The following is a 17,143-nucleotide window of genomic DNA, read 5'->3' on the forward strand; positions in this document are numbered from 1 at the left end:
GCACTAGACCTCAGGCGGGAGCGTCTGCGATGGGGCCTGCAGGCACGAGGACAAGCTGCGGGCCGAGAGGAGCAGAGAGCAGAGCCCTGCAGACCCCTGATCCCAGCAGGCAATTCTTGGGTTCTTTGCAGGCAGGGTCCCCAAGAGCCAGCCTCTGAGGCTCCCATCTGGACTCGGGCAGGGAGCCAGGGCACAGGCAGAGCCCAGCCCCTCGGGCCAGCCTGGCGCATGTGCTGGGGCTGTGCCCTCCCTGCCTGGTCTGGGGGTCCTGCTGCTGGCAGCACCCATTGGGGAATGGGCATCTCTCTCGGGACTTTGTCTGTGGTGGGGAGAGCTTGGGGCACACCCTGGAATGGCTGGGGAGTTCGTGCCAGCCCAGGCTCTAGTCTGGGGGACTGAGCATCGCTGCCCCTGGCAGAGCCCTGAGAGGGGTGCTGGGGGCTTGAGTGCCCAGCAGTCACGCCAGGAACAGCACTGAGGGCGCCCCCAGAGCCTGGCCTTGGGGCTGATTGTCGAGCTCCTGCCGTAGGCCTGGAAACCAGTCGTCAGCAGTGGAGTGCAAGCGCTACCTCCAGGAGCAGGGCCTCAACACCGGCTGCTGGTTCGCCCGCAGCGAGATCCTGCAGTTCCGCAGCTTCCACATCCACGTCAACGCCAGCCAGCAGGGCTCCCAGCTCGTCATCCCCAGCAGCGCCATGAAGCTGCAGGACCTAGGTAGGGGATCAGCCCGGGGGCGGCGGTGCACCGGGGGCTCTGGCCACGCGCTCCCCGGGGCGGCGGTGCACCGGGGGCTCTGGCCACGCGCTCCCCGGTGCACCGCCGCCCCGGGGGCTCTGGTCACGCACTCCCCGGGGGCGGCGGTGCACCGGGGGCTCTGGCCACGCGCTCCCCGGGGCGGCGGTGCACCGGGGGCTCTGGCCACGCGCTCCCCGGGGGCGGCGGTGCACCGGGGGCTCTGGCCACGCGCTCCCCGGGGGCGGTGGTGCACCGGGGGCTCTGGCCACGCGCTCCCCGGGGCGGCGGTGCACCGGGGGCTCTGGCCACGCGCTCCCCGGTGCACCGCCGCCCCGGGGGCTCTGGTCACGCACTCCCCGGGGGCGGCGGTGCACCGGGGGCTCTGGCCACGCGCTCCCCGGGGCGGCGGTGCACCGGGGGCTCTGGCCACGCGCTCCCCGGGGGCGGCGGTGCACCGGGGGCTCTGGCCACGCGCTCCCCGGGGGCGGTGGTGCACCGGGGGCTCTGGCCACGCGCTCCCCGGGGCGGCGGTGCACCGGGGGCTCTGGCCACGCGCTCCCCGGGGCGGCGGTGCACCGGGGGCTCTGGTCACGCGCTCCCCGGGGGCGGCGGTGCACCGGGGGCTCTGGCCACGCGCTCCCCGGGGCGGCGGTGCACCGGGGGCTCTGGCCACGCGCTCCCCGGGGGCGGCGGTGCACCGGGGGCTCTGGCCACGCGCTCCCTGGGGGCGGCGGTGCACCGGGGGCTCTGGCCACGCGCTCCCCGGGGCGGCGGTGCACCGGGGGCTCTGGTCACGCGCTCCCCGGGGCGGCGGTGCTCCGGGGGCTCTGGCCACGCGCTCCCCGGGGGCGGCGGTGCACCGGGGGCTCTGGCCACGCGCTCCCCGGGGGCGGCGGTGCACCGGGGGCTCTGGCCACGCGCTCCCCGGGGGCGGCGGTGCACCGGGGGCTCTGGCCACGCGCTCCCCGGGGGCGGCGGTGCACCGGGGGCTCTGGCCACGCGCTCCCCGGGGCGGCGGTGCACCGGGGGCTCTGGCCACGCGCTCCCCGGGGCGGCGGTGCACCGGGGGCTCTGGCCACGCGCTCCCCGGGGGCGGCGGTGCACCGGGGGCTCTGGCCACGCGCTCCCGGGGGCGGCGGTGCACCGGGGGCTCTGGCCACGCGCTCCCGGGGGCGGCGGTGCACCGGGGGCTCTGGCCACGCGCTCCCCGGGGCGGCGGTGCACCGGGGGCTCTGGCCACGCGCTCCCCGGGGCGGCGGTGCACCGGGGGCTCTGGCCACGCGCTCCCCGGGGCGGCGGTGCACCGGGGGCTCTGGCCACGCGCTCCCCGGGGCGGCGGTGCACCGGGGGCTCTGGCCACGCGCTCCCCGGGGCGGCGGTGCACCGGGGGCTCTGGCCACGCGCTCCCCGGGGCGGCGGTGCACCGGGGGCTCTGGCCACGCGCTCCCCGGGGGCGGCGGTGCACCGGGGGCTCTGGTCACGCGCTCCCCGGGGGCGGCGGTGCACCGGGGGCTCTGGTCACGCGCTCCCCGGGGGCGGCGGTGCACCGGGGGCTCTGGCCACGCGCTCCCCGGGGCGGCGGTGCACCGGGGGCTCTGGCCACGCGCTCCCCGGGGGCGGCGGTGCACCGGGGGCTCTGGCCACGCGCTCCCCGGGGCGGCGGTGCACCGGGGGCTCTGGCCACGCGCTCCCCGGGGGCGGCGGTGCACCGGGGGCTCTGGCCACGCGCTCCCCGGGGGCGGCGGTGCACCGGGGGCTCTGGCCACGCGCTCCCCGGGGCGGCGGTGCACCGGGGGCTCTGGCCACGCGCTCCCCGGGGCGGCGGTGCACCGGGGGCTCTGGCCACGCGCTCCCCGGGGGCGGTGGTGCACCGGGGGCTCTGGCCACGCGCTCCCCGGGGCGGCGGGGCGAAGCGAGCGAGGAGTGGCAGGTTGTGTCATTCCCCAGAGCCGCTCCATGGGGAGGCGCTGGTGTGGTGGGTCCCACCGGCCACGCCTGCTCCAGCAGCATTTGCTGACTGGCGAGCAGCAGCTGTTCGCAGCAAAGCGGAAGGGGGCTCACTGCACACCCCACGAAATGCCACCCCACCCCGGCGGGCACAGGGAGCCGGGGGCAGAGGCGTGGGGACTGGCCAGCTGCCAGGGAGAGGCGCTAGGGAAAGGGGAGTGGCTGGCAGGGCACCCCCCTGCCCCGCCCCTGCCCCTGCCCTGCCCTGCCCCTGCGCCTGCCCCTGCCGCATGGGGACTGGCCGGAGCTGCTGCTGCTGCACACAATGGGAGGCCGCCTGAGCCAGGCCCTGTCTCTTGCAGTGAAACCCGCTGCGCCAGCGAACCTGAGCATCTGCAACACGAGCAACAACCAGCTGCAGCTGACCTGGGCCTCCGTGTACCACAAGCCTGCCTGCCTAGAACACACCGTCCGATACAAGAGCAACAAGGACACTGACTGGACGGTACGGGCAGCCTGCAGCCCCCCGCGGGCTCGCGCCCGGGCCCCATGGGCTGCTGCTTCCCCGCACCACAGGCCTCCCCTCGCTTCCACTGGGCCTTCTCCCGACCCAAAGGCCCCTCGGGCTGCAGGCCCCGGCCCATGCTCCTCCCACCGCAGCCCCGTTCTCTGCACTGCCCGCGGGCCCCCTCTGCCAGCCCCGAACTGGGTGCCGGGCAGGCAGAGCGAGGGGCCAGGTGCGCCAGAACAGGCGTGGGCAGGGAAAGGGAGGGAGACAGCAGCTGAGCCCAGCTCTGGGATCCGCTTTCATGGTGCTGAGCCCAGCCGAGGGAGCCCACACCTCACGTAGGTGTGTGGTGCTGCCCTTCTGTCTGCCCCAGGAGCACGTGGTCAGAGACGAGATCTTCTCCTTGCCCAGCGTGGACTTCGAGAAGCATTACACGTTCTACGTGAGGAGCAAGATCAGCCAGTACTGCGGCAGCACCCGGCTGTGGAGCGAGTGGAGCCTGCCCGCGGCGTGGGGCAGGAACGCGTCAGACCACCGTAAGCAGGGCCCACGCCCCAGGGAGAGAGGACGTGCCCACCGCCCTGGCCAAGGCTCCCGCAGGCCTCCCAGGAGAGACGCTGGGAGGGGACCTGAGGCCGCGCTGCAGCTGTTTCTGGGGAGGCCCTGCTGCTAGCAGATGGGCCAACGGGCTCGGTTGAAAACGTGCCGAGTGGCCATGGCGGCTGCCTCCCGCTGGAGCCGGCTCTGCAGCTGGCTCGCCCACGGCTGGTGGGGAGGAGATAGGCCGATGGCTGTGCTAGCCAAGGGGGAGCCAGAGGCGCGCTGGCCTGTGTGCCTGGCGGCCAGCGAGGGCAGCTGCCCGGCTGGAATGGTGGGGCTCAGGGCTGAGGTTTGGGGGGCTCAGGGCGAAGGCTGGAATGGGGAGGCTCAGGGCTGAGGTTTGGGGGGCTCAGGGCGGAGGCTGGAATGGGGGGGCTCAGGGCAGGGGCTGGAATGGGGGCTCAGGGCGGAGGCTGGAATGGGGGGGCTCAGGGCAGGGGCTGGAATGGGGGCTCAGGGCTGAGGTTTAGGGGGCTCAGGGCGGGGGCTGGAATGGGGGGCTCAGGGCTGAGGTTTGGGGGGCTCAGGGCGGGGGCTGGAATGGGGGGCTCAGGGCTGAGGTTTGGGGGGCTCAGGGCGGGGGCTGGAATGGGGGGCTCAGGGCTGAGGTTTGGGAGGCTCAGGGCGGGGGCTGGAATGGGGGGCTCAGGGCTGAGGTTTGGGGGGCTCAGGGCGAAGGCTGGAATGGGGAGGCTCAGGGCTGAGGTTTGGGGGGGCTCAGGGCGGGGGCTGGAATGGGGGCCTCAGAGCTGAGGTTTGGGGGGCTCAGGGCAGGGGCTGGAATGGGGAGCTTAGGGCTGAGGTTTGGGGGGCTCAGGGCGGGGGCTGGAATGGGGGGCTCAGGGCTGAGGTTTGGGGGCTCAGGGCGGGGGCTGGAATGGGGGGCTCAGGGCTGAGGTTTGGGGGGCTCAGGGCGGGGGCTGGAATGGGGGGCTCAGGGCTGAGGTTTGGGGGGCTCAGGGCGGGGGCTGGAATGGGGGGCTCAGGGCTGAGGTTTGGGGGGCTCAGGGCGGGGGCTGGAATGGGGGGCTCAGGGCTGAGGTTTGGGGGGCTCAGGGCGGGGGCTGGAATGGGGAGCTCAGGGCTGAGGTTTGGGGGGGCTCAGGGCGGGGGCTGGAATGGGGGGCTCAGGGCGGGGGCTGGAACGGGGGGCTCAGGGCTGAGGTTTGGGGGGCTCAGGGCGGGGGGCTGGAATGGGGGGCTCAGGGCTGAGGTTTGGGGGGCTCAGGGCGGGGACCACAACACAATAGCACCAGTAAGAACTGTAAGGTCTCTCGCCCTGTGCCACACTCCAGGCAAGCCAGAGAAGCAGGGGCTCTGGTTCTGGATCCACGTGGTTCTTCCCACCACTTCTCTGCTGGTCTTCCTGGTCCTGTTCGTTTTGCTGATTCGAATGGAAAGGTGAATTTCTGCCCTCCCCCTCCCCCCAGGGCAGCCAGGGCTGGGCCCAGGGGAGCTGGGCTGGGCTGGTGTCTCCTCGCTGAACTCGCCTTTTCCCTCCTGCAGGGTCTGGGTCATTCTCATGCCCCGAATCCCCAACCCCAGCAAGAACTTCGATGAGCTCTTCAGCACCCACAAGGGCAACTTCCCAGTAAGAGCGCTCGGCTGGGGGCAGAGGGGCCCGTGGGCCGGGGACAGAGGGCAGGGGAGGGGAGCCAGGGACCGAGGGGATCCAGGGACGGAGGGCGGGGGAGCCAGGGGGCCGTGGGGCAGGGACCGAGGGTGGGGGAGCCAGGGAGCCGTGGGCCAGGGACCGAGGGGAGCCAGGGGGCCGTGGGCCAGGGACTGAGGGGCCCGTGGGCCAGGGGGCCATGTCCAGGGACCGAGGGACCCGTGGGCCAGGGGGCCGTGGGCCAGGGACCGAGGGGAACCAGGGACGGAGGGTGGAGGAGTCAGGGGGCCGTGGGCCAGGGACCGAGGGGCCCGTGGGCCAAGGGGGCGTGGCCAGGGACCGAGGGGCCCGTGGGCCAGGGGGCCGTGGGCCAGGGACCGAGGGGAGCCAGGGACGGAGGGCGGGGGAGCCAGGAGGCCGTGGGCCAGGGACTGAGGGGAGCCAGGGACGGAGGGCAGGAGAGCCAGGGGGCTGTGGGCCAGGGACCGAGGGGAGCCAGGGACGGAGGGCAGGAGAGCCAGGGGGCTGTGGGCCAGGGACCGAGGGGAGCCAGGGACGGAGGGCAGGAGAGCCAGGGGGCTGTGGGCCAGGGACCGAGGGGCCCGTGGGCCAGGGGGCCGTGGTCAGGGACTGAGGGGCCCGTGGGCCAGGGACCGAGGGGAGCCAGGGACGGAGGGCGGGAGAGCCAGGGGGCCGTGGGCCAGGGACCGAGGGGAGCCAGGGACGGAGGGCGGGGGAGCCAGGGGGCCGTGGGCCAGGGACCGAGGGGAGCCAGGGACGGAGGGCGGGGGAGCCAGGGGGCCGTGGGCCAGGGACCGAGGGGAGCCAGGGACGGAGGGCGGGGGAGCCAGGGGGCCGTGGGCCAGGGACCGAGGGGAGCCAGGGACGGAGGGCGGGGGAGCCAGGGGGCCGTGGGCCAGGGACCGAGGGGAGCCAGGGACGGAGGGCGGGGGAGCCAGGGGGCTGTGGGCCAGGGACCGAGGGGAGCCAGGGACGGAGGGCAGGAGAGCCAGGGGGCCGTGGGCCAGGGACCGAGGGGCCCGTGGGCCAGGGGCCGTGGTCAGGGACCGAGGGGAGCCAGGGACGGAGGGCGGGGGAGCCAGGGGGCCGTGGGCCAGGGACTGAGGGGAGCCAGGGACGGAGGGCGGGGGAGCCAGGGGGCCGTGGGCCAGGGACCGAGGGGAGCCAGGGATGGAGGGCGGGGGAGCCAGGGGGCCGTGGGCCAGGGACTGAGGGGAGCCAGGGACGGAGGGCAGGAGAGCCAGGGGGCCGTGGGCCAGGGACCGAGGGGCCCGTGGGCCAGGGGGCCGTGGTCAGGGACCGAGGGGAGCCAGGGACGGAGGGCGGGGGAGCCAGGGGGCCGTGGGCCAGGCTCAGACAAGGACAGAGGGGCTGACGGGCCGGGGAAGGGGGCCCGTGGGCCGGCTCGGAGGGGCCAGGCCTGGGCAGCCAGGGTGCCTGGTGTGGAGGAGCCTCTCTAACCTGCCTTTGACTCTCGAAGGAATGGGCCGGAGTCTCCAAGGACGTCATGGAGAGCTTCAGACCTAACTACAGCGAGAGCTTCTGCTATGTCAGCGAGCTCCCCCCCAAGGAGGGCTGTGAGAAGCTGAAGGCCCCCCCCGGGCGCTCAGCCCCACCCTCCAGCAGCGGCCCTGGGCTGAGCCCCTCCAAGAACAGCTACGTGGGCGTGTGACCCCATTGTCTGCTCACATGCCCCCCCCAGTGCCTCCCTATCCACCTCTGCCCCGTCACGCCAGCCTCCTGCCCCGGTACCTCTGGCATCCCCCTCTACTCCAGCCGCCAGCCCCCCTCCCTTGCTGGCCGAGGCCGCGCAGGGCCCCGCCGGAGCCTCTGGCTGCTGATTCCGCTGGAGCGTCTCAGAGAAATAAAGAGTCTCCCCCAGAGCGTGTGTTCCTCTGGGCACCCCCTGCCCGCCGCCCGGCCCTCGCCTGCGGGGCTCCGCGAGGCGTCACTCGGGAGGGGACTCCTGCCGGCTTGACTCCGTCGTGCGTCCCGTGCGTCTGGCCCGTGGGGCGGGAGCAGAATCCGTCGTGCGTCCCATTCGCTGTGCCCCCTGCTCCCTGCTCTGCCACTGGCCCATGGCCACGTCGCGTCTCCCGTGGAAAGGGATCCTGGGGGCGGCTCCGGAAAGCCCAGGGCGGTTCTGTGCACTGCCGCTCCCATAGCCCAGCGGCTGCAAGCAGCGGGAGTGGCAAGGCCCTGCCGCGGGCATGGGCAGCACTCGGAGCCTAGGAGCCCAGGGACCCGCCAGCCATTTCCTGGCAGCTACCTTCGGTAAGTGCCACCTGGACCCACGACCCTCTGTGCCAACTCCAGCCCCTTCCCACACCCCAGCCTCAGCCACAGCCTTGAACGCTGCAGCCCCAGTCCCACCCAACTCCCTCCCCGAGCCAGCGTCCTCCCCTGGATTCAAGCCCCGTCCTGCACCCCGAGAGAGCCCTTGTCTGCCCTGCTGCACCTCAGCCTCTGCCCCAGCCCGGTGCCGGTGTGTCTGCCACCTGCCCTCATCCCTGGCACCACGGCCTGCCCTGGCCGCCTGGCCGGCCCAGTGAGATAGAGCCCTAGCCCCCGGGGCTGGAAGGGCGCCCGAGCCCCGAGCGAGCCACGCAGAGGCACAGCTCCCTCGCCTGCAGCCTGACCGGGCGCCTGCTAAGCCAGAGCCCAGCAGGCCCCAGGGCCAAGGGGCAGGGCACCCCCATCTCTTGCCAGGGCCCATCTGCCGCTCCAGGCCTCACCCCTCCCCGGCAGCCAGGCCGCCTGCGCTGCGGCTGAGGTCACAATCGCCTGCTGCAGTCATGGGGGGGGAGGGGCCCGCTGCAGGCCCGCTGGGCCCGGGCACTGCCATGTTCATCTGTGTCAAGCATGGAGGTGAGGACGGGGGAGCAGGACGTGCTGCAGCTCCCCCCAGGGGCCGGGGCAGGGAGCCTGGTAGCTCTGCCGGGGCGGAGGCCAAGCTCTCCCCTGGGGTTCTCCCTTGGGCTGCCACAGCCCCTCGGGATCCAGGGACACAGCCGGGCACGGCTCGACCTGGGCAAAGGGATGGGCAGGAGCAGGGCCGCTGGCTGGGCTGGCATGGGCACGCCCTGGGCACTAGGGCAGTCCCACGCAGTCTCAGGCCACGGGGGTCGGTCGGAAGGACCAGCCCTCGCTAGTGCTGCTGGCGCTGGGGGGAACCAGCCTCCCGCCCCAGTCCCACGCAGTCTCAGGCCACGGGGGTCGGTCGGTAGGACCAGCCCTCGCTAGTGCTGCTGGGTGCTGGGGGGAACCAGCCTCCCGCCCCAGTCCCACGCAGTCTCAGGCCACGGGGGTCGGTCGGTAGGACCAGCCCTCGCTAGTGCTGCTGGCGCTGGGGGGAACCAGCCTCCCGCCCCAGTCCCACGCAGTCTCAGGCCACGGGGGTCGGTCGGAAGGACCAGCCCTCGCTAGTGCTGCTGGCGCTGGGGGGAACCAGCCTCCCGCCCCAGTCCCACGCAGTCTCAGGCCACGGGGGTCGGTCGGTAGGACCAGCCCTCGCTAGTGCTGCTGGGTGCTGGGGGGAACCAGCCTCCCGCCCCAGTCCCACGCAGTCTCAGGCCACGGGGGTCGGTCGGTAGGACCAGCCCTCGCTAGTGCTGCTGGGTGCTGGGGGGAACCAGCCTCCCGCCCCAGTCCCACGCAGTCTCAGGCCACGGGGGTCGGTCGGTAGGACCAGCCCTCGCTAGTGCTGCTGGGTGCTGGGGGGAGCCAGCCTCCCGCCCCAGTCCCACGCAGTCTCAGGCCACGGGGGTCGGTCGGTAGGACCAGCCCTCGCTAGTGCTGCTGGGTGCTGGGGGGAACCAGCCTCCCGCCCCAGTCCCACGCAGTCTCAGGCCACGGGGGTCGGTCGGTAGGACCAGCCCTCGCTAGTGCTGCTGGGTGCTGGGGGGAGCCAGCCTCCCGCCCCAGTCCCACGCAGTCTCAGGCCACGGGGGTCGGTCGGTAGGACCAGCCCTCGCTAGTGCTGCTGGCGCTGGGGGGAACCAGCCTCCCGCCCCAGTCCCACGCAGTCTCAGGCCACGGGGGTCGGTCGGTAGGACCAGCCCTCGCTAGTGCTGCTGGGTGCTGGGGGGAGCCAGCCTCCCGCCCCAGTCCCACGCAGTCTCAGGCCACGGGGGTCGGTCGGTAGGACCAGCCCTCGCTAGTGCCGCTGGCGCTGGGGGGAACCAGCCTCCCGCCCCAGTCCCACGCAGTCTCAGGCCACGGGGGTCGGTCGGTAGGACCAGCCCTCGCTAGTGCTGCTGGGTGCTGGGGGGAACCAGCCTCCTGCCCCAGTCCCACGCAGTCTCAGGCCACGGGGGTCGGTCGGTAGGACCAGCCCTTGCTAGTGCCGCTGGCGCTGGGGGGAACCAGCCTCCCGCCCCAGTCCCACGCAGTCTCAGGCCACGGGGGTCGGTCGGTAGGACCAGCCCTCGCTAGTGCCGCTGGGTACAGGGGGGAGCCAGCCTCCCGCCCCAGTCCCACGCAGTCTCAGGCCACGGGGGTCGGTCGGTAGGACCAGCCCTCGCTAGTGCTGCTGGGTGCTGGGGAGAGCCAGCCTCCCGCCCCAGTCCCACGCAGTCTCAGGCCACGGGGGTCGGTCGGTAGGACCAGCCCTCGCTAGTGCTGCTGGGTGCTGGGGGGAGCCAGCCTCCCGCCCCAGCGGGTGGATGGGCCTGGGCAGCGATGCTACAGCAGCGCCTTAACCCTGAGTCACCCGGCCACGTACCCGGCCTTGGGTCAGGGCCTGCCGTGTCCCTTCCAGACAACCAGCAGTTTCTGGCCAACACCTGCTGCTCTGTCCTGCTGCTGCTGCACTACCTGAGGAGCAAGGTAGGGCTCCGGAGAAGAGGTGAGCATCTGTGCCAGGCCCGCACCCGGCCCCCCAGAGCCCAAGAGCAAGTGCCAGCGGGGCAGGCTGCAGGCCCAATTGAGCGAGCTGGAGAGCACAGCTCTGGGCCTGTGGCGGGGAGGCAGGATGGGGCTGATGGGCCAAGCTGACCCTGGGCATCAACAGGGCAGGCAGCTGGAGCAGCCCCGCAGAGGCCGGCGAGGGAACCCCTGGGGCTGGGAACAGGCATGGCCGATGCCTCGGGGTAGCTGCCGCGCTGGGCAGGACACAGCGGAGTGGCAAGCGGCCACGGGGGAGGTATCGCTCTGTCAATAGCAGCAGGGGCTGCGGGACCCCAAGAGGAAGCGGTGAAGCGGGGCTCAGGCAGCAGCCAAGGCGACAAGCACAAGGCGGCACCAGCCAGCCAAGCAGGGGCTGCTGTGCCAGTTGGCAGTTCAGCGCTACGGCCAGAGGCCACGGGCACTGGGCAGGGACTTGCGGGGCGGGGCTAGAGCAGCTCAGCTGTGCAGACGGGGGCTGAGGGGCAGGCTGGGCAGCGGGAGGCAGCACACGGCGAGGGGCGGCCCCGTGAGACATGCCTGGATTCCCAGCCCCGGACCCATCTCCGCAGGGCTGCCCATTCAGCAGAAGGCAAATGGCCTGGGGCCGGCCAGCAGGCCCAGGTGTCCGCCCGAGGGCTGTGGCCACGGAGCAGGAGGGTCCCACGTCACCCCGGGCCCCGCGCTGTCTTTCAGAAGCCATTGACCTGTGTGATGAACTGGGCACCCTCAAGCTGCTCTTCCTGGTCAAGCTCCCCAGCGACAGCGCCAGCAAGTTCCTCTTGCCCCGAGGGACTTACTACGTGTGTCGGGTGGAGCGTGGAGCCCCAGGTGCCTGCTCGCAGCCCCCGGCACAGCCCCTGGGCACGGCCCCTGGGCACGGCCCCCGTGGCACAACTCCTGGGCACAGCCCCCTCCAGGCACAGCCCCTGTGGCACAACCCCTAGCACAGCCCCTGGGCACGACTCCTGGGCACGACTCCTGGGCACGGCCCCCCCGGGCACAGCCCCTAGGCACAACCCCTAGCAGAGCCCCCCCGGGCACAGCCCCTGGGCACGACTCCTGGGCACGGCCCCCCCAGGCACAGCCCCTGTGGCACAACCCCTGGGCAAATCCCCTAGGCACAACCCCTAGCACAGCCCCCCCCGGGCACAGCCCCCGTGGCACGACTCCTGGGCACAGCCCCCCCCCCGGGCACAGCCCCTGTGGCACAACCCCTAGCACAGCCCCCCCCGGGCACAGCCCCTTTGGCACAACCCCCGGGCAAATCCCCTAGGCACAACCCCTAGCACAGCCCCCCCCAGGCACAGCCCCTGTGGCACAACCCCTAGCAGAGCCCCCCCGGGCACAGCCCCTGGGCACGACTCCTGGGCACGGCCCCCTCCAGGCACAGCCCCTGTGGCACAACCCCTAGCACAGCCCCCCCCGGGCACAGCCCCTTTGGCACAACCCCCGGGCAAATCCCCTAGGCACAACCCCTAGCAGAGCCCCCCCGGGCACAGCCCCTGGGCACGACTCCTGGGCACGGCCCCCCCGGGCACAGCCCCTAGGCACAACCCCTAGCACAGCCCCCCCCGGGCACAGCCCCTGTGGCACAACCCCCGGGCAAATCCCCTAGGCACAACCCCTAGCACAGCCCCCCCCAGGCACAGCCCCTGTGGCACAACCCCTGGGCAAATCCCCTAGGCACAACCCCTAGCACAGCCCCCCCCAGGCACAGCCCCTGTGGCACAACCCCCGGGCAAATCCCCTAGGCACAACCCCTAGCACAGCCCCTAGGCACAACCCCTAGCACAGCTCCTGGGCACGACTCCTGGGCACAGCCCCTGGGCACGACTCCTGGGCACAGCCCCTGTGGCACAATCCCTAGCAGAGCCCCCCGGGCACAGCCCCCGTGGCACGACTCCTGGGCACAGCCCCCCCCCGGGCAAAGCCCCTAGGCACAACCCCTAGCACAGCCCCCCCCGGGCACAGCCCCCGTGGCACGACTCCTGGGCACAGCCCCCCCCGGGCACAGGCCCAAGGCACAATCCCTGGGCACAGCCCCTGTGGCACAACCCCCGGGCACAGGCCCCAGGCACAACCCCCGGGCACAGGCCCCAGGCACAGCCCCTGTGGCACAGCCCCCGGGCACAGGCCCCAGGCACAACCCCCGGGCACAGCCCCTGTGGCACAGCCCCCGGGCACAGGCCCCAGGCACAATCCCTGGGCACAGCCCCTGTGGCACAATCCCTGGGCACAGCCCCTGGGCACAGCCCCTGTGGCACAGCCCCCGGGCACAGGCCCCAGGCACAATCCCTGGGCACAGCCCCTGTGGCACAGCCCCCGGGCACAGGCCCTAGGCACAACCCCTGGGCACAGCCCCCGGGCACAGGCCCCTGGGCACAACCCCTGGGCACAACCCCCGGGCACAGGCCCCTGGGCACAACCCCTGGGCACAACCCCCGGGCACAGGCCCCAGGCACAACCCCTGGGCACAACCCCCGGGCACAGGCCCCAGGCACAATCCCTGGGCACAGCCCCTGTGGCACAGCCCCCGGGCACAGGCCCCAGGCACAGCCTCTGTGGCACAGCCCCCGGGCACAACCCCCGGGCACAGCCCCTGTGGCACAGCCCCCGGGCACAGGCCCCAGGCACAACCCCTGTGGCACAGCCCCCGGGCACAACCCCTGGGCACAGGCCCCAGGCACAATCCCTGGGCACAGCCCCTGTGGCACAGCCCCCGGGCACAGGCCCTAGGCACAACCCCTGGGCACAGCCCCCGGGCACAGGCCCCAGGCACAACCCCTGGGCACAACCCCCGGGCACAGGCCCCAGGCACAACCCCTGGGCACAGGCCCCAGGCACAACCCCTGGGCACAGGCCCCAGGCACAACCCCCGGGCACAGGCCCCAGGCACAACCCCTGGGCACAGCCCCCGGGCACAGGCCCCAGGCACAACCCCTGGGCACAGCCCCCGGGCACAGGCCCCAGGCACAACCCCTGGGCACAGCCCCTGTGGCACAGCCCCCGGGCACAGGCCCTAGGCACAACCCCTGGGCACAGCCCCTGTGGCACAACCCCCGGGCACAGCCCCTGTGGCACAACCCCTGGGCACAGCCCCTGTGGCACAGCCCCCGGGCACAGGCCCCAGGCACAATCCCTGGGCACAATCCCTGGGCACAGCCCCTGTGGCACAGCCCCCGGGCACAGGCCCCAGGCACAATCCCTGGGCACAATCCCTGGGCACAGCCCCCGGGCACAGGCGCCCCCGTGGCCAGGGAAGGAGGCTATTAACCCTTTCCACGTTCCCCTGTGCAAAGCAAGATCCATCTCGGCAGGTGGGGGGCTCCTTGTGCCACCTGCCCCACGCCCAGGGTCCCAGATCAGACCGATGAGCACAGCCAGCGGGACTAGCCCTGAGCGGGGTGCCCGCCCACGTCCCCGCCCCTCGGTGCTGCCCTGCGGAGAGGGGGGCAGGCAGCACGGCCCGTGGCTCCGCCCCCACGGGGATGTGATGCTGAGGATTCCTTCCGCAGGGACCAAACAGGAGAACGCCTACCGCGCCTTCACCCCAGTCCTCCAGGACCCCGAGCCCGAGCTGCTGGGTAGGTGCCGGCTGCTCCCCACCCTGTGCCCGAGGCCGAGGCCGGAGGCTGCAGGAAGGACTTGGCAGCCCAGAGCCCGGGGGCGGCCTGAGGCAGTAGCGGTGGGGAGGACGCCGGATGCCCTCGGGTGGAGCCGCAGCGGAGCTCATGGAGAGGGGCTGCGCCCAGCCCGGCTTTGTCAGTCCAGCTGGGAAGGGCCTGGCTGGGGCTCCCCGTGGGCCTGGCTGATGCCTCCGCTGCGGCCAGGGCTCCACCAGGAACCGCCTCATTTCAAGCCTCCCGGAGCCTGCGGGGCCGCGCTGGTGCCTACGCCAGCTCCTGGGGGCTGCCGCTGGCTGGACAGAACCTGGGCTGGCGGCAACTCCAGGGGCCTGGGCAGGGCAGCCACACGCCCCCGGCCCCACTGCCCATCTCCAATGGGGCAGGCTCATTATGGTTCAGCCAACAAGGCACAAGCCCCGGAGCCAGCGCAGCGGGCCTGCCCCAGGCCTGCTCTGCCCCCCAGGCTCCTGGCTCTGCCCCCCAGGCTCCTGGCTCTGCCCAAGCCCTTGGTGCAAGCACCGGGGCTGGGCCTAGCAGGGGCGTCCCACAAGCTGCATCTGCTGAGCCAGGGGCCCCAGCCAGCAGGGGCTGCTGCCAAGGGAAAAGGAGTCACGGAGCAAACAGCACCAGCCCGCCCTGCCACGTGCCCTGGGATGCACTCAGGGCCACGCCCACTCCCTGGCCACGGGGGAGCTCTCAGAGCCACTGGTGGGCAGGGAGCGTGGCTCAGCCCCAGCTCTGCAGCCCCGTGGGGAGGCCGGGCCCTCATTCCCATAAGCCCCCCGCATCCCACGAGGGTGCTGGGGTCTGACAAAGCGGGGGCACAGCTACCTGCCCTGCCCCCACAGGCCTCTCCAGGGCTGCAGCCTCAGGGCCCTGGCACAAGCCGCAGGCCCCAAGCCCCGGCACAGGCCCTGCCTTCGTCTCACCCTGCCTTTGCCAGGGGCTTGCACAGGGGCTAAAGCCCCATCTGGGCAGCCTGGCTCCAGCCCCCTTGACGTGCCCAAAGGCGGCGCCGGCCCCCGCCCACGCCCCAAGAGAGCCGGCAGGGCCCGCGCCAGGCCGAGGCTGCTCCTGACCCCTCTCCGCAGACGCCTTGCGCACGCAGTGCGACTTCCTGGAGAAGAGCCGCCTCAAGCTGCTGAGGGCGCAGGACGGGAAGAAGCTGCAGACCATGGAGTCGCTGATCTCCATCGTGCCCTCCCAGATCTCAGTGAGTGCCAGCGGGGAGCGTGGCCCCGGGCGCTGGGCGGAGCGGAGCATTCCTGGAGGGGTGTCCACGCAGGGCAGGGGTGGGGGCCCAGCCCAGCCGCCCCGGGGGTCAGACGCGCAGCGGCTGGAGAGCGCCCTGCCCCTCCGAGGCCCGGCTCTCCCACAGCGCCTACCGGGGACACGCCGCCTGCAGCCCCCCACCAGCCTAACCCGCCTCCTCTGCCAGGGCAAGGGCCCGGGGCGGCCTGCCCCGGGCACGGCTGCAGCTGCCGAGGAGGAGGGGGGCCCGCGAAAGGCAGGACCAGCCCCCAAAGTCAAAGGCGAGGCCAGCAAGAAGGAGAAGCATCGCTGAGGCCGCAATAAAACCTGCTCCCCCGGGAGCCACTGCAGCGAAAGGCAGGCCAGGCACCCCGGGCACCGGGCACCGGGCCCTCTGCAGGCACCGGCCCCGGCCACCCGCCAGCGCCTGGGCCGAGGGCTGGGCCTTGCCGGCCGGGAGCACGGGGGGGAGAGCGGGAAGGCCTGGCACCTGCCCCGGCCCAGCCCAGCCCAGCCCAGCCCAGCCCAGCCGGGGGCCCTGGCAGCCCCTGCGGGCGACTCCCCTGGGACAGGGACTAGGACTGGGACCACACGGCCCGACACGCCCCAACGCACACGGCCCGACACGCCCCAACGCACACGGCCCGACACGCCCCAACGCACACGGCCCGACACGCCCCAACGCACACGGCCCGACACGCCCCAACGCACACGGCCCGACACCCCCCAACGCACACGGCCCGACACACACCCCAACGCACACGGCCCGACACGCCCCAACGCACACGGCCCGACACACACCCCAACGCACACGGCCCGACACAGCCCAACGCACACGGCCCGACACGCCCCAACGCACACGGCCCGACACACACCCCAACGCACACGGCCCGACACACACCCCAACGCACACGGCCCGACACGCCCCAACGCACACGGCCCGACACGCCCCAACGCACACGGCCCGACACACACCCCAACGCACACGGCCCGACACGCCCCAACGCACACGGCCCGACACACACCCCAACGCACACGGCCCGACACTCCCCAACGCACACGGCCCGACACTCCCCAACGCACACGGCCCGACACACCCCCCAACGCACACGGCCCGACACGCCCCAACGCACACGGCCCGACACGCCCCAACGCACACGGCCCGACACGCCCCAACGCACACGGCCCGACACACACCCCAACGCACACGGCCCGACACGCCCCAACGCACACGGCCCGACACACACCCCAACGCACACGGCCCGACACACACCCCAACGCACACGGCCCGACACACCCCCCAACGCACACGGCCTGACACACCCCCCAACGCACACGGCCCGACACACCCCAACGCACACGGCCCGACACGCCCCAACGCACACGGCCCGACACTCCCCAACGCACACGGCCCGACACGCCCCAACGCACACGGCCCGACACGCCCCAACGCACACGGCCCGACACGCCCCAACGCACACGGCCTGACACACCCCCCCAATGCACACGGCCCGACACGCCCCAACGCACACGGCCCGACACACACCAACGCACACGGCCCGACACACACCCCAACGCACACGGCCCGACACACCCCCCCAATGCACACGGCCCGACACGCCCCAACGCACACGGCCCGACACACACCAACGCACACGGCCCGACACGCCCCAACGCACACGGCCCGACACACACCCCCAACGCACACGGCCCGACACGCCCCAACGCACACGGCCCGACACGCCCCAACGCACACGGCCCGACACGCCCCAACGCACACGGCGCGACACTCCCCAACGCACACGGCCCGACACTCCCCAACGCACACGGCCCGACACACACCCCAACGCACACGGCCCGACACACACACCAACGCACACGGCCCGACACACCCCCCAACGCACACGGCCCGACACTCCCCAACGCACACGGCCCGACACGCCCCAACGCACACGG

At 73.1% G+C, this 17,143-nt stretch overlaps 3 protein-coding genes across 8 annotated transcripts in view; all 3 read left to right on the forward strand.

Annotated features, from left to right (window-relative positions):
• The window catches only part of IL2RG (interleukin 2 receptor subunit gamma), a 45,960-nt gene extending 38,865 nt beyond the window's left edge, over positions 1 to 7,095 (forward strand). The window contains exons 11-16 of the mRNA XM_075917654.1: positions 530 to 714; positions 3,045 to 3,187; positions 3,564 to 3,726; positions 5,086 to 5,191; positions 5,297 to 5,381; positions 6,904 to 7,095. Of these exons, the coding sequence (XP_075773769.1) occupies positions 530 to 714; positions 3,045 to 3,187; positions 3,564 to 3,726; positions 5,086 to 5,191; positions 5,297 to 5,381; positions 6,904 to 7,095 (874 nt within the window). The remainder of the gene's footprint in view (positions 1 to 529; positions 715 to 3,044; positions 3,188 to 3,563; positions 3,727 to 5,085; positions 5,192 to 5,296; positions 5,382 to 6,903) is intronic.
• Positions 5,519 to 6,897, forward strand: LOC142825631 (uncharacterized). Its single transcript, XM_075917644.1, has 2 exons — positions 5,519 to 6,031; positions 6,377 to 6,897. The coding sequence occupies exons 1-2, from the start codon at positions 5,602 to 5,604 to the stop codon at positions 6,796 to 6,798; spliced, it is 852 nt and encodes a 283-aa protein (XP_075773759.1). The 5' UTR covers positions 5,519 to 5,601; the 3' UTR covers positions 6,799 to 6,897.
• A 345-nt stretch (positions 7,096 to 7,440) lies between the features above and the next one.
• CUNHXorf65 (chromosome unknown CXorf65 homolog) lies at positions 7,441 to 15,537 on the forward strand. 6 transcript variants are annotated; one of them, XM_075917658.1, is made up of 6 exons: positions 7,441 to 7,697; positions 10,183 to 10,269; positions 11,004 to 11,138; positions 13,826 to 13,894; positions 15,028 to 15,149; positions 15,375 to 15,537. In XM_075917658.1, the coding sequence occupies exons 1-6, from the start codon at positions 7,634 to 7,636 to the stop codon at positions 15,498 to 15,500; spliced, it is 603 nt and encodes a 200-aa protein (XP_075773773.1). In that variant the 5' UTR covers positions 7,441 to 7,633; the 3' UTR covers positions 15,501 to 15,537. The 6 variants fall into 6 exon arrangements, with proteins under 6 accessions (XP_075773773.1, XP_075773774.1, XP_075773776.1 ...); XM_075917656.1 differs by lacking the exon at positions 7,441 to 7,697 and adding an exon at positions 8,210 to 8,291 and having other exon boundaries at positions 10,162 to 10,269; XM_075917657.1 differs by lacking the exon at positions 7,441 to 7,697 and adding an exon at positions 8,210 to 8,291.
• The last annotated feature ends 1,606 nt before the right edge of the window (positions 15,538 to 17,143 follow it).

The sequence above is a fragment of the Pelodiscus sinensis genome, unplaced genomic scaffold (genome assembly GCF_049634645.1).
Source record: "Pelodiscus sinensis isolate JC-2024 unplaced genomic scaffold, ASM4963464v1 ctg71, whole genome shotgun sequence".
Taxonomy (NCBI): Eukaryota; Metazoa; Chordata; order Testudines; family Trionychidae; genus Pelodiscus; species Pelodiscus sinensis.

Coding starts and splice junctions, on each gene's coding strand:
- LOC142825631 (XM_075917644.1), top strand. CDS start 5,602: ATGTCCAGGGACCGAGGGACCCGTGGGCCAGGGGGCCGTGGGCCAGGG. Junction 6,032..6,376: donor CCAGGGGGCCGTGGTCAGGG/ACTGAGGGGCCC, acceptor GCTGTGGGCCAG/GGACCGAGGGGAGCCAGGGA.
- CUNHXorf65 (XM_075917656.1), top strand. CDS start 8,219: ATGGGGGGGGAGGGGCCCGCTGCAGGCCCGCTGGGCCCGGGCACTGCC. Junction 10,270..11,003: donor GGTAGGGCTCCGGAGAAGAG/GTGAGCATCTGT, acceptor GCTGTCTTTCAG/AAGCCATTGACCTGTGTGAT. Junction 15,150..15,374: donor TCGTGCCCTCCCAGATCTCA/GTGAGTGCCAGC, acceptor CTCCTCTGCCAG/GGCAAGGGCCCGGGGCGGCC.